The 12,842-nt window shown below is 68.0% G+C and overlaps 1 protein-coding gene across 2 annotated transcripts in view; it reads right to left on the bottom strand.

Annotated features, from left to right (window-relative positions):
* Positions 1 to 1,689: 1,689 nt before the first annotated feature.
* Positions 1,690 to 12,842, bottom strand: part of SPNS1 (SPNS lysolipid transporter 1, lysophospholipid) — an 18,216-nt gene continuing 7,063 nt past the window's right edge. Inside the window, exons 7-13 of one of the 2 annotated variants that reach the window (XM_084652630.1) lie at positions 8,360 to 8,502; positions 7,672 to 7,827; positions 6,189 to 6,378; positions 5,860 to 5,925; positions 3,796 to 3,894; positions 3,526 to 3,697; positions 1,690 to 2,184 (exon numbers count right to left, since the gene is read on the bottom strand). In XM_084652630.1, coding sequence (XP_084508756.1) covers positions 2,090 to 2,184; positions 3,526 to 3,697; positions 3,796 to 3,894; positions 5,860 to 5,925; positions 6,189 to 6,378; positions 7,672 to 7,827; positions 8,360 to 8,502 — 921 coding nt within the window. In that variant the 3' untranslated portion in view covers positions 1,690 to 2,089. The remainder of the gene's footprint in view (positions 2,185 to 3,525; positions 3,698 to 3,795; positions 3,895 to 5,859; positions 5,926 to 6,188; positions 6,379 to 7,671; positions 7,828 to 8,359; positions 8,503 to 12,842) is intronic. The other variant, XM_084652631.1, reaches the window with a different exon arrangement.

Genomic DNA, 12,842 nt, shown 5'->3' with positions numbered 1-12,842 from the left:
GCTAACGGGGGCTGTGGGTCGGGGTTGAGGGGCGCCGGAGAGGTGGGGGGGCAGGGGAGGGCCCAGGGCTAACGGGGGCTGTGGGTCGGGGTTGAGGGGCACCGGAGAGGTGGGGGAGCAGGGGGGGAGCCCAGGGCTAACGGGGGCTGTGGGTCGGGGTTGAGGGGCACCGGAGAGGTGTGGGGGAGCAGTGGGGGAGCCCAGGGCTAACGGGGGCTGTGGGTCGGGGTTGAGGGGCGCCGGAGAGGTGTGGGGGAGCAGTGGGGGAGCCCAGGGCTAACGGGGGCTGTGGGTCGGGGTTGAGGGGCGCCGGAGAGGTGTGGGGGAGCAGTGGGGGAGCCCAGGGCTAACGGGGGCTGTGGGTCGGGGTTGAGGGGCGCCGGAGAGGTGTGGGGGAGCAGTGGGGGAGCCCAGGGCTAACGGGGGCTGTGGGTCGGGGTTGAGGGGCGCCGGAGAGGTGTGGGGGAGCAGTGGGGGAGCCCAGGGCTAACGGGGGCTGTGGATCGGGGTTGAGGGGCGCCGGAGAAGTGTGGGGGGAGCAGTGGGGGAGCCCAGTGCTAATGGGGCTGTGGGTCGGGGATGCGGGGCCCCAGCCCCACGGCACAGTTGAGTGACCAGCCAGCTCGGCGTGGGCCCTGGTCGCACGCTGGTGGCCTGAGGGGGGCACCGCGGTCACGCCAACGCCCCGCGAGATGGAGCTCGCGCTGCTGAGGCAGCAAAACAGGAAAAGCCGAGATGGTATCGGGGGGCGCGGCGCACCCTGGAGACGCTGCCCCCCGGTGCCCAGCCCCACCGTGCCCCACGGCGACACTGCTGCTCCGGGCAGCCCCCCAGGGTCACCACTGACCCCTTCGTGGCCTCATCTGCGGACCCCCCAGCGGGCCCCGGGCCAGGCCCCATCTCCGGCCCCGCCCAAGGCCCCCACTGAGTGCCTTGCCCCCACCGCTGTCCCTGCAGGGGTCACAGGCAGGAGCCCCAGCTGGGGGGCCACAGCCCCCCGTTTCCGGGAGTGGCCGTGCGGGGTCTGGGGAATAGCGCCATGGGTCTGGGCCAGGCACTGGAGATCTGGGGGAGCTGAGCGGCCCCCCTCCCACTCCCCTGCAGGAGAAGGGGGGGATTTCACAGGCAGGGGGCCTGGAGACCCCCCAGTCCAGGGACCTCGCCCGGCCCCCCGAGAGGGCCCCAGCCCCATATCCAGCGCTCGGTAGGGTCACCCCGATGGCAGGGTGACACTGCAGCCGGGGGCGGCGGGGAGAGGCTGTGAATCTGGCCGGCCCCGGGGGACAGACGCCACGTCCGGCTTCCTGTGGCTGCAGCCGGGCCGGGCGGGGGGGGGGGGGGGGCACCTACCTGGGCCGTGGCGCGTCCGGTGCTGGCTCCTCCAGGGCTACCACCCACACCGCCCTGCTCGCGCTCTCCCCCCGGCAGGAAGCTGCGGCGGGCAATGAGTTCCCGGCAGGAAGTCGTAGCACTGAGTGAGCGGCAGGTGTGTGAGGCTCGGGAGGGGCCCCCCCACAGGGGCACGAGGGCTCACGCTCTTGTGCAAGGGGGCAAGCGGCTCAGCGAGGAGCAGAGCTCACACCCAGGGTAGGGGGGTGGAGTGGGGGGCAAGTGCCCTCCTGGGGGGGAGCAGGGTCCGGCAGCACGGCCAGGATTTCTGCCCCCCCGGGACAGAGACCAGCAGCAGGAGACGTAAGAAAGAGTTTAATGGGGTGAAAACATGGCGGCTGGAAGGGGGCAGGACTCCAGCCCCCCACAATGCAGTGGGGACCTGTATGACCTTGGGGGGGCCTCACAGCCTGCCCCCCAAGGAATCCAAGAGCCCCCCATCTCGGTCCCTAAGCTCCTCCCTGCGCCAGGGGCCTGGGGATGTTAAGTTGGGGGTCCCTGGCTCACCCCAGCCCAGGGTGCCCCATCCATCAGTCCCTGACCCCATTTCCTTCACGGGTGGGCTCCATGCCCACATAAAATACCAGCCCCCCAAACTGGCACAGTTCCACCAGCCCCCCGAGTCTGGCCCCTGGGGGGCACCGAGAGCCTCTGCCCGGCAGGCGGCGCCCGACCCCAGCCGGGGGTGTCTGTGCTGATCTCAGATGAGGACACTGGAGACGGGCACTTTGGTGGATCGGCCGCGCTTCGGCACCACAATCCGCTCCTCCGGCTCGGCCTCCTCCTGCAGCAGACCTGGCGGGGGGAGGGGGAGAGTCAGGGGGGCTGACAGGGTGGGCACAGAGCTGCAGGTGCGGGGGGGCGCGATTCTTGATGCCCAAGATTTTGGGGCAGTGGGGGGCGCTGTGGGGCTGTACATACCCTGGGCGCTCAGCTCGGCCCGCTTGCGGTCGCCCTGGATGAAGAGCGCGGTGGCGAGGTGGGGGCCGGGGGGAGTAGCGGGAGGTGACGGGGCTAGGGGGCAGAGGGAGGTGACAGGGCTAGGGGGCAGAGGGAGGTGACGGGGCTAGGGGGCAGAGGGAGGCGATGGATCTAGGGGGCTGGGGGACGTACCCTGGGCGCTCAGCTCGGCCCGCTTGCGGTCGCCCTAGATGAAGAGCGCGGTGGCGAGGTGGGGGCCGGGGGGAGCAGTGGGAGGTGACGGGGCTAGGGGGCAGAGGGAGGTGACGGGGGTAGGGGGCAGAGGGAGGCGATGGATCTAGGGGGCTGGGGGACGTACCCTGGGCGCTCAGCTCGGCCCGCTTGCGGTCGCCCTGGATGAAGAGCGCGGTGGCGAGGTGGGGGCCGGGGGGGAGCAGTGGGAGGTGTCAGAGTTAGGGGGCAGAGGGAGGTGACGGGGCTAGGGGGCAGAGGGAGGTGACGGGGGTAGGGGGCAGAGGGAGGCGACAGGACTAGGGGGCTGAGGGACGTACCCTGGGCGCTCAGCTCGGCCCGCTTGCGGTCGCCCTGGATGAAGAGCGCGGTGGCGAGGTGCGGGCCGGGGGGAGCAGTGGGAGGTGTCAGAGTTAGGGGGCAGAGGGAGGCGACGGGTCTAGGGGGCTGGGGGACGTACCCTGGGCGCTCAGCTCGGCCCGCTTGCGGTCGCCCTGGATGAAGAGCGCGGTGGCGAGGTGGGGGCCGGGGGGAGCAGTGGGAGGTGACGGGGCTAGGGGGCAGAGGGAGGTGACGGGGGTAGGGGGCAGAGGGAGGCGATGGATCTAGGGGGCTGGGGGACGTACCCTGGGCGCTCAGCTCGGCCCGCTTGCGGTCGCCCTGGATGAAGAGCGCGGTGGCGAGGTGGGGGCCGGGGGGAGTAGCAGGAGGCGACGGGGCTAGGGGGCAGAGGGAGGCGACGGGGCTAGGGGGCTGGGGGACGTACCCTGGGCGCTCAGCTCGGCCCGCTTGCGGTCGCCCTGGATGAAGAGCGCGGTGGCGAGGTGGGGGCCGGGGGGAGTAGCAGGAGGCGACGGGGCTAGGGGGCAGAGGGAGGCGACGGGGCTAGGGGGCAGAGGGAGGTGACGGGGCTAGGGGGCAGAGGGAGGCGACGGGGCTAGGGGGCAGAGGGAGGCGACGGGGCTAGGGGGCAGAGGGACGTACCCTGGGCGCTCAGCTCGGCCCGCTTGCGGTCGCCCTGGATGAAGAGCGCGGTGGCGAGGAAGAAGCCGCCCCCCAGCACCCCGGCGAAGGCGCTCAGCATCAGGGCGTACTGCAGGCTGCGGAACTCCAGCAGGTAGGATGGGGGGCGGCCCCGCTGGATCCTGTCGCTGATCTGGGGGGCAGAGAGGGTGAGCGGAGCCATCCCACAATCCCCAGCTCCCCCCCAACGCTGCGAACTTCCCCCCAGCAGTGCCGCTGCCGTGCACTCACCACGCCGATGAGGTAGGGGCTGCCGGCGTCGCCCAGCAAGTGGGACATGACGATCTGGAAGGACTCGGCCGTGGAGCGGCGTGTGGGGACCACGACGTACTGTGGGCGACAGGGGCCGGGTCAGCACAGGCGGGGGGGGGGCCTGCCCCCCATCCATCCCAGTCAGTGCGTCCGTCTGTCCCTGCCCCCTCCCCCTGCTCTGTGTCCGTCTGTCTGTCCCTGCCGCCCCAAGTCACTCCCAGGGGCCAGCTAAGGGCCAGGGCGGGGTGGGGGGGTCGCTCCCGGGGCCTGGCTAAGGGCGGGGCGGGGGGGTCGCTCCCAGGGGCCGGCTAAGGGCGGGGTGGGAGGGTCGCTCCCAGGGGCCGGCTAAGGGCGGGGTGGGAGGGTCGCTCCCGGGGCCTGGCTAAGGGCGGGGTGGGGGAGTGGCTCCCAGGAGCCGACTAAGGTCGGGGTGGGGGGGTGGCTCCCAGGGGCCGGCTAAGGGCGGGGTGGGGGGGTGGCTCCCAGGGGCCGGCTAAGGGCGGGCTGGGGGGGTCGCTCCCAGGGGCCGGCTAAGGGCGGGTCGGGGGAGTGGCTCCCAGGGGCCGGCTAAGGGCGGGGCGGGGGAGTGGCTCCCAGGGGCCGGCTAAGGGCGGGGCGGGGGAGTGGCTCCCAGGGGCCGGCTAAGGGCGGGGGGGGAGTGGCTCCCAGGGGCCGACTAAGGGCGGGGGGGGGGAGTGGCTCCCAGGGGCCGACTAAGGGCGGGGGGGGAGTGGCTCCCAGGGGCCGACTAAGGGCGGGGGGGGGGAGTGGCTCCCAGGGGCCGACTAAGGGCGGGGGGGGTCGCTCCCAGGGGCCGACTAAGGGCGGGGGGGGGGTCGCTCCCAGGGGCCGACTAAGGGCCGGGGAGTTGCTCCCAGGGGCCGGCTAAGGGCGGGGCGGGGGGGTCGCTCCCGGGGCCTGGCTAAGGGCGGGGCGGGGGAGTGGCTCCCAGGGGCCGGCTAAGGGCGGGGGGGGGGTCGCTCCCGGGGCCTGGCTAAGGGCGAGGTGGGGGGTTCACTCCCAGGGGCCGGCTAAGGGCGGGGCGGGGCGGTCGCTCCCGGGGCCTGGCTAAGGGCGGGGCGGGGGGGTCGCTCCCGGGGCCTGGCTAAGGGCGGGGGGGGGTCGCTCCCGGGGCCTGGCTAAGGGCGGGGGGGGGTCGCTCCCAGGGGCCGGCTAAGGGCGGGGGGGGAGGGTCGCTCCCAGGGGCCGGCTAAGGGCGGGGGGGGAGGGTCGCTCCCAGGGGCCGGCTAAGGGCGGGGGGGGAGGGTCGCTCCCAGGGGCCGGCTAAGGGCGGGGCGGGGCGGGGGGGTTGCTCTCAGGGGCCGGCTAAGGGCCGGGGAGTTGCTCCCAGGGGCCGGCTAAGGGCGGGGCGGGGCGGGGCCGGGGGGTTGCTCTCAGGGGCCGGCTAAGGGCCGGGGAGTTGCTCCTGGGGCCTGGCTAAGGGTGAGGTGGGGGGGTCACTCCCAGGGGCCGGCTAAGGGCGGGGCGGGGGGGTCGCTCCCAGGGGCCGGCTAAGGGCGGGGCGGGGGGGTCGCTCCTGGGGCCTGGCTAAGGGCGGGGGGGTCGCTCTCAGGGGCCGGCTAAGGGCCGGGGAGTTGCTCCCGGGGCCTGGCTAAGGGCGGGGTGGGGGGGTCGCTCCCAGGGGCGGGCTAAGGGCGGGGTGGGGGAGTCGCTCCCGGGGCCTGGCTAAGGGCGGGGTGGGGGAGTGGCTCCCAGGGGCCGACTAAGGGCTGGGGAGTTGCTCCCAGGGGCCGGCTAAGGGCGGGGTGGGGGGGTCGCTCTCAGGGGCCAGCTAAGGGCGGGGTGGGGGGGTCGCTCCCAGGGGCCTGGCTAAGGGCGGGGTGGGGGGGTCGCTCCCAGGGGCCGGCTACGGGTGGGGTGGGGGAGTCGCTCCCGGGGCCTGGCTAAGGGCGGGGCGGGGGGGTCGCTCCCAGGGGCCGGCTAAGGGCGGGGCGGGGGGGTCGCTCCCGGGGCCGGCTAAGGGCGGGCTGGGGGGGTCGCTGGCCCTGTGGCTCCGGGCACGGGGCGGCAGGACAGACGCACCAGCAGGATGTCTGCCACGATGGCCCAGTTCAGGGACAGCAGCGTCTCCCCAATGAAGATAAACACCTGTGGGAGGAGGGAGCCGGTTACTGAGGCTAAGGACCCCCCCTGCCCCTCCCCGGGTCCTCCCTCCCCTGCCAACGCTGGGCACCAGGCCCACGAGTGTGTGGGGTGTCCACCCCCTGGCCCTGCTCCCCCCAGCCCCCCTGGCACCCTCTGGCCCTGCTCCCCCTGGCACCCCCTGGCCCTGCTCCCCCCTGGCCCTGCTCCCCCCTGGCCCCCTGGCCCTGCTCCCCCCCGGCCCCGGGGCCCCCCGCCCCGGCACTCACATAGGTGGCGAGGCTGCTGCCCTGGGCACACACCAGGGCGAGGAAGAGGAAGGGCGCGGAGCCCAGCAGGCCGGCGGCGCAGACCAGGGGGTCGGCCCGGGGGTTGCTTCGGCGGAGGCGCTGGGAGATCTCCACGCCCGCCCCCACGCCCAGGAAGCCCGTCACACAGGTGATGAGGCCGAAGATCAGGCTGCGGAGACAGGGGGAGTCAGGGGTCACCGGGGAGAGAACGGCCCCGACATGGGGGGGGGGGTCAGAGCTCGGGGGTCACCGGGGAGAGAACGGCCCCGACATGGGGGGGGGGTCAGAGCTCGGGGGTCACCGGGGAGAGAACGGCCCCGACATGGGGGGGGGGGGTCAGAGCTCGGGGGTCACCGGGGAGAGAACGGCCCCGACATGGGGGGGGGGTCAGAGCTCAGGGGTCACCGGGGAGAGAACGGCCCCGACATGGGGGGGGTCAGTGCTCGGGGGTCACCGGGGAGAGAACGGCCCCGATATGAGGGTGTCAGAGCTCGGGGGTCCCCGGGGAGAGAACGGCCCCGACACTGGGGGGGGAGGTCAGAGCTCGAGGGTCACCGGGGAGAGAACGGCCCCGATATGGGGGTGTCAGAGCTCGGGGGTTCCCGGGGAGAGAACGGCCCCGACACTGGGGGTGGGTCAGAGTTCGGGGGTCACCGGGGAGAGAACAGCCCCGATATGGGGGTGTCAGAGCTCGGGGGTTCCCGGGGAGAGAACGGCCCTGACACTGGAGCTGGGTCAGAGTTCGGAGGTCACAGGGGAGAGAACGGCCCCGATACTGGGGGGGGAGGTCAGAGCTCGAGGGTCACCGGGGAGAGAACGGCCCCGATATGGGGGTGTCAGAGCTCGGGGGTCCCCGGGGAGAGAACGGCCCCGACACTGGGGGTGGGTCAGAGTTCGGGGGTCACCGGGGAGAGAACGGCCCCGATATGGGGGTGTCAGAGCTCGGGGGTTCCCGGGGAGAGAACGGCCCTGACACTGGGGGGGGGTCAGAGCTCAGGGGTCACCGGGGAGAGAACGGCCCCGACATTGGGGGCGGTCAGAGCTCAGGGGTCACCGGGGAGAGAACGGCCCCGACACTCGGGCTGGGTCAGAGTTCGGAGGTCACAGGGGAGAGAACGGCCCCGATACTGGGGGGGGAGGTCAGAGCTCGGGAGTCACCGGGGAGAGAACGGCCCCGACATTGCGGGGGGAGGTCAGAGCTCGGGGGTCACCAGGGAGAGAACGGCCCCAATATGGGGGTGTCAGAGCTTGGGGGTCACCGGGGAGAGAACGGCCCCGACACTGGGGGTGGGTCAGAGTTCGGGGGTCACTGGGGAGAGAACGGCCCTGACACTGGGGGGGTCAGTGCTCGGGGGTCACGGGGGAGAGAACGGCCCCGATATGGGGAGGGTCAGAGCTCAGGGCTCACCGGTGACTCCCTTTCCCGGGGGGAGCTCAGGGCTGGGCCCCCCGCATCGCTCACCTCTCCTGGGAGCTGCAGGTGTCCCCGTCGGGGCAGGGCCGGCTCTGCCCCGTGGCCAGGCAGGAGCGGTACAGGAAGGCCGGGGCCCATAGCGCCAGAGACCCCGTCACGAACGCCACCGCCGTGAAGCCCAGCGACGACAGCACGAAACTGCGGCTGCCGGGGGGGGGGGGAAATGTGAGAGCCCCCCCGATCCCCAATCCCCTCCTGCTCCTCCCAGCCCCCCTGCTGACCCCCAGCCCCACCCCTCCCAGAGCCCCACGCCGAGCCCCAATCCCGTCCTGCTCCCCACAGCTTACCGCCAACCTCCAGACCCCCGCAAAACCTGCAGCTCTGCCCCTCCCAGACCCCCCCTGAGCCCCAATCCCATCCTGCTCCCCCCAGCCCCTCACTGACCCACACTCCTGCCTCTCCCAGCCCCCGGGCCCCGCCCCACTCCTCCGGGTCCCCTGCCAATCCCCAGCTCAGCCCCACTCCTCACAGCTGCACACTGACCCCCATTGCCTCTCACTCCTCCCCATCCCCCACTCCTCTAAGCTCCCCAGACTCCCAACCCCACCCCACTCCCTGCGCCCTGCTCCTCCCAGCCCCACCTCCTCCTGACCCCCTATTTGTCTGACACCCCCCCCACTTGCTGCTCCTCCCATCCCTGGCCCCTGCTGAGTACCCACAGGTCTCTCCCACTCACTTGCGGCTCAGCGCCCGGAGGTCGGCGGCCCAGGAGGTGTAGCGCAGGGAGGAGTCAGAGAGACGCTCCACGGCCCCCCGCGGCGGCTCCCGCAGCACCACGACCAGCAGCACCACAGCCACCACGCCCAGCACCGGGGTCACCTGGGGGGCAGAGCGCGGGACCCCATGTCACCAAGTGGGGGATTTCCTCACTGGCTGGTATGAACATGGGGCGTGCCTCAGTTTCCCACGTGTGTTGCAGCTGAATTTCAGATGGAGCTGCAGAAGGATCCCTCCTTAGACAAGCTGAAGGGCCTTGCTGGCCACAGCGTTGAGGAACCCTTAAGGGGGGCTGCAGGGAGAGATTCCCTTCAGGGGCTGCTGGAGAGCTTCACTGGGACCCTGAAGATGATGCTGAAGACTTTCCTGGGCCAGCATCTGCAGGACCGAGATGAGTATTTACCACACCTGCTGTTCGCGTACAGGGAAGTGACCCAGGAATCCACGGGGTTCTCCCCTTCGCAGCCACTGTATGGGAGGAGAGTGAAGGGTCCCCTGGGCTTGGTGGGGGACGGATGGGAGGGGAAGGCCTCCCCCGATGGAGAATCAGTGCTGGAGCATGGACTGACTTTCCGGGAACAGCTCGCTGAGCTCCTGGGTCCGGCCAGGGAGAACCTAGCCAGGGCCCAAGGGAGGCAGAAGATCCGGTACGACCGCTCGGCCTACGGCACCGGGGACCAGGTGAGGGGTCTCATCCCGGTGAGGAAGCATAAGCCGCAACCTGCCTGGGACGGGCCCTTCAAGGTCATCCAGCAGCTGAATGAGGAGAACGATGTGGTGGAACTGCCCAGCCGGGCTCACAGCCACCGCGGGGACCAGTCAACGTGATGGAGCCGTAGTGGGACAGGGCCGTGTGCGGCCAGTGGGAGAAGATCCCCTGGTGGGTCTCTTCTCTGAGACCGGAGCCGGCCCCTTGCCGGAATCAGCTCCCCTCTGTGATCAGCTCACCCCTCCTCAGCAGGCAGAGATCAGAGAGGTGCCGCGTGTGACAAAGTGGGAGGTTCCTTCTTGAGGTTTTGCACGAATACAGTGTGTGCCTCAGTTTCCCCGTGTGTCACACAAGACGTAGGTGGTGGGGCAAGGGGGGTGTGGTTTTTGCTGAGACCGAGTGGGCAGGTGGGGCTGCCTCTGGCTGCCTGCACACAGAGAAGGGCAGAAGCACTCCGTAGCCTGGCAACGGCGCCTGCAACAAGGTGGAGCCAGGGGAGGGGTGCAGACCAGGTGACCCTTTTGCCCGGGATAGAGACATAGGACATAGGAGGGGCAATGGGCATGTCTGAGGCTGGGCTGCTGGAGACTGGGCCGTCTGCTGGCTGGAGTCGGGCCGGGGGGAAGGGAAGGGGGGCAGGGCACGAGGCCCTGCATCCCCACACAATGGACTTTGCTGAATGTCCCTGATGTCTGTGCTAAGAAGCCCTGTTCTACACTGGGTTCCTGTCGACTTATAACCCGTCCGTGTCACACACTGACTGGGAGTTACGGCTGGCTGCGGAGTTGGGGGTCAGGATCCCTTGGGGGGCATGTGAGGCTTCCCCAGGAGTCCCATGGCTGCGGGGACCTCACGGGGTGAACAGGGCTGAACGCTCCGAGGTCAGACCCAGGAAGTGCCAAAGCCAAGCAGGCTTCTTGCGCTGGTGAGGGTGGGCAGAGTCACGCTGCCCCAGAGACCTGCACGACTTCATTCAGAGTGCTGCCAGGAGACTGACTCTGTGACACCGTGCTCCTACCCACAGCCAGCCGGGGCTCGCTAACCTGGCTGGCCATCACATGGGGACAGGAGCCCACGCTCCCATCAGGTGTTCCCTGTTCAGAGTCACTGGGAACACAGCCCAGGCCCTGGAGAGAGAGGTCAGGGATACGCTGGCTTTGGGGGTGATCCAGCCATTCAACAGTCCATTGGCCTCACCCGTGGGGCTGGTCCCCAGGAAAAATGGCTTGATCCAGTTCTGTGTGGCCTATCGGAAGCTCAATGCCATCACTGTGTCTGGTGCCTGCCCATGCCCAGGCCTGATGAGACCCTGGACAAGTGTGTGTTGGGGGGCATGTTACCTCACTACTGTGGATCTTACCAAGGGCTATTGGCAGGTGCCTTTGGATCCAGAGGCCAGGCTGAAATCTGCCTTTATCACCCTTATGGGGCTCTGTGAGCTCCTGGCCCTGCCTTTTGGCCACAAGGGGGCGCCGGTCACTTGCCAGGGCCTGGGGATCAGTTACCAAGGGGGTAGAGAGTTTGGCCCGGCGTACATCATGGATAATATCTGTGTCATGCAAGATGGGGATGGCAGAGGTGTCGTACCTGGGCCGCAAGGTGGGGAGCGGCTGCCTAAAACCAGAGCCAGCCAAGATGTGGGCGATCAGAGACTGGCCTCTGACCCAGACTAAGAAACAGGTTAAGAAGTGATTATTCCCCTCTATTTGGCACTGGTCAGGCCACACCTGGAGTACTGCGTCCAGTTTTGGTCCCCCCACTACAGAGAGGATGTGGACAAATTGGAGAGAGTCCAGCGGAGGGCAACAAAAATGATTAGGGGGGCTGGGGCATATGACTTAGGAGGAGAGGCTGAGGGAACTGGGATTGTTTAGTCTGCGGAAGAGAAGAATGAGGGGGGATTTGATAGCAGCCTTCAGCTACAAGAAGGGGGGTCCCAAAGAGGATGGAGCTCGGCTGTTCTCAGGGGTGGCAGATGACAGAACAAGGAGCAATGGTCTCTAGTTGCAGTGGGGGAGGTCTAGGTTGGATATTCGGAAACACTATTTCACTAGGAGGGTGGGGAAGCACTGGAATGGGTTCCCTAGGGAGGTGGTGGAATCTCCATCCTTAGAGGTTTTTAAGGCCCGGCTTGACAAAGCCCTGGCTGGGATGATTTAGTTGGGGTTGGTCCTGCTTTGAGCAGGGGGTTGGACTAGATGTCCTCCTGAGGTCTCTTCTAACCCTAATCTTCTATGAAAGAGGCCCAGGCCTTTACTGGGATGGCGGGGCACTACCAGACGTTTGTGCCCCACTTTATCTCCCTGTCAGCTCCCAGCACGGAGCTTTGTAAGAAGGGAAAGCCAGACAAGCTGGTCTGGACTGGGCAATGCCGGGGACTCTCTGTGCTTTGAAAGAGGCTCTGGTCAGGGGTCCAGTGCTGGGAAACCCAGACTTTGACAAGCCCTTCCTGGTGTTCACAGATGCCTCAGACACAAGGCTGGGTGCGGTGCTGATGCTAACGGGGAGAGACCCCTCATCGGGTACTTGAGCAGGACACTGCTGCTCCGGGAGCAGAGCTATGTGGCCATCGAGAAGAAATGCCTGGCCCTGGGGTGGGCTCTTAAAAAGCTGCAGCCGTACCTATTTGGGTGGTGCTTTACTGTGGACACTGACCACTCGCCCTGCTGTGGCTGCACCAGATGAGGGGGGCCAATGCCAAGCTCCTGAGGTGGAACCTGATCCAGGATTATGAGCTGGAGACGGTCCATGTTCAGGGGAGTGCAAATATTACAGGGGATGCGCTGTCCTGGAGAGGGGGCCCGAACCTCCCCAGTTCACAGGCTGAAGCGAGCCCCGCTCAGTTCAGTCTCAAAGCGGGGAGAAATCTGACAAAATGGGGGAATTTCTTAATACTTTGTATGAATGTTCTACGTGCCTCGGCATCCCCTATGTATTGCACAATTCATTATGTGGTGGGGCAAGAGCGTCTGATCTTTGCAGAGACTCCTGAAAGGGGCACAGGAGTCTGGAAAGGTTGGGAACCACTGCCTAAGAACAGGTGTGCCTGTCAAACAACAGCTGCCTGGGCCCAGACAATGATCAGACTCTTTGTAACTTAGCAACTGATGGCGGGGGGGGGGGGGAAACACCCTTGGGATGGAGAACAAAGGCTTGCCTGGGAAAGATGACAAAGGACAAGGAGGGTCAACTGGGTGTGATGGAGGGTCGTTGGTCTGGAGGGGAGATCTGATGAAGCGGGACTGTTCTTAATGTTTCCTCTGAATATTGTGGGGGTTCCTCAGTTTCCCCTAGGCAGTTCTTAAGTCTCTAGGGGGTGGGGTAAGGGTGTATGATCATTGCAGACCCCTAGAGGGCAGGTGCGTGCAGGGGTCTGGACATAGAGAATGGCCGACACCCTGTTTCCTGGCCACTGATGGCCTGGGCCCTTTCCCCCTGCAAGGTGAGAGCTAAAGGGTTGGAGAACAAAGGAACCAGGTGACCTCCTGGCCCGGGAAAGGGACAAAGCCCAGAGGAGGAGGGGCTGGGGGGAGTTTCAGTTTGGGGCTGGCTGGGGACAAGTCGTGAAGGGCAGACGTGGTTGTCTGGCTCACTGCCCCCAAAATGGACCCAGCTGAGTGGTCCTGTTCTCTGCACCTACAAGCTCTGTGTTAAACCATGTTCCTGTCGTCTAATAAACCTCCTGTTTTACTGGCTGGCTGAGAGTCCCGTCTGACTGCGGAGTTGGGGGCAG

This window comes from Lepidochelys olivacea, assembly GCF_965140295.1.
Source record: "Lepidochelys olivacea isolate rLepOli2 genome assembly, contig: Scaffold_29, whole genome shotgun sequence".
NCBI lineage: Eukaryota > Metazoa > Chordata > Testudines > Cheloniidae > Lepidochelys > Lepidochelys olivacea.
The sequence above is the reverse complement of the archived record's forward strand: the minus strand, read 5'-3'. Positions and strand labels throughout refer to the sequence as shown.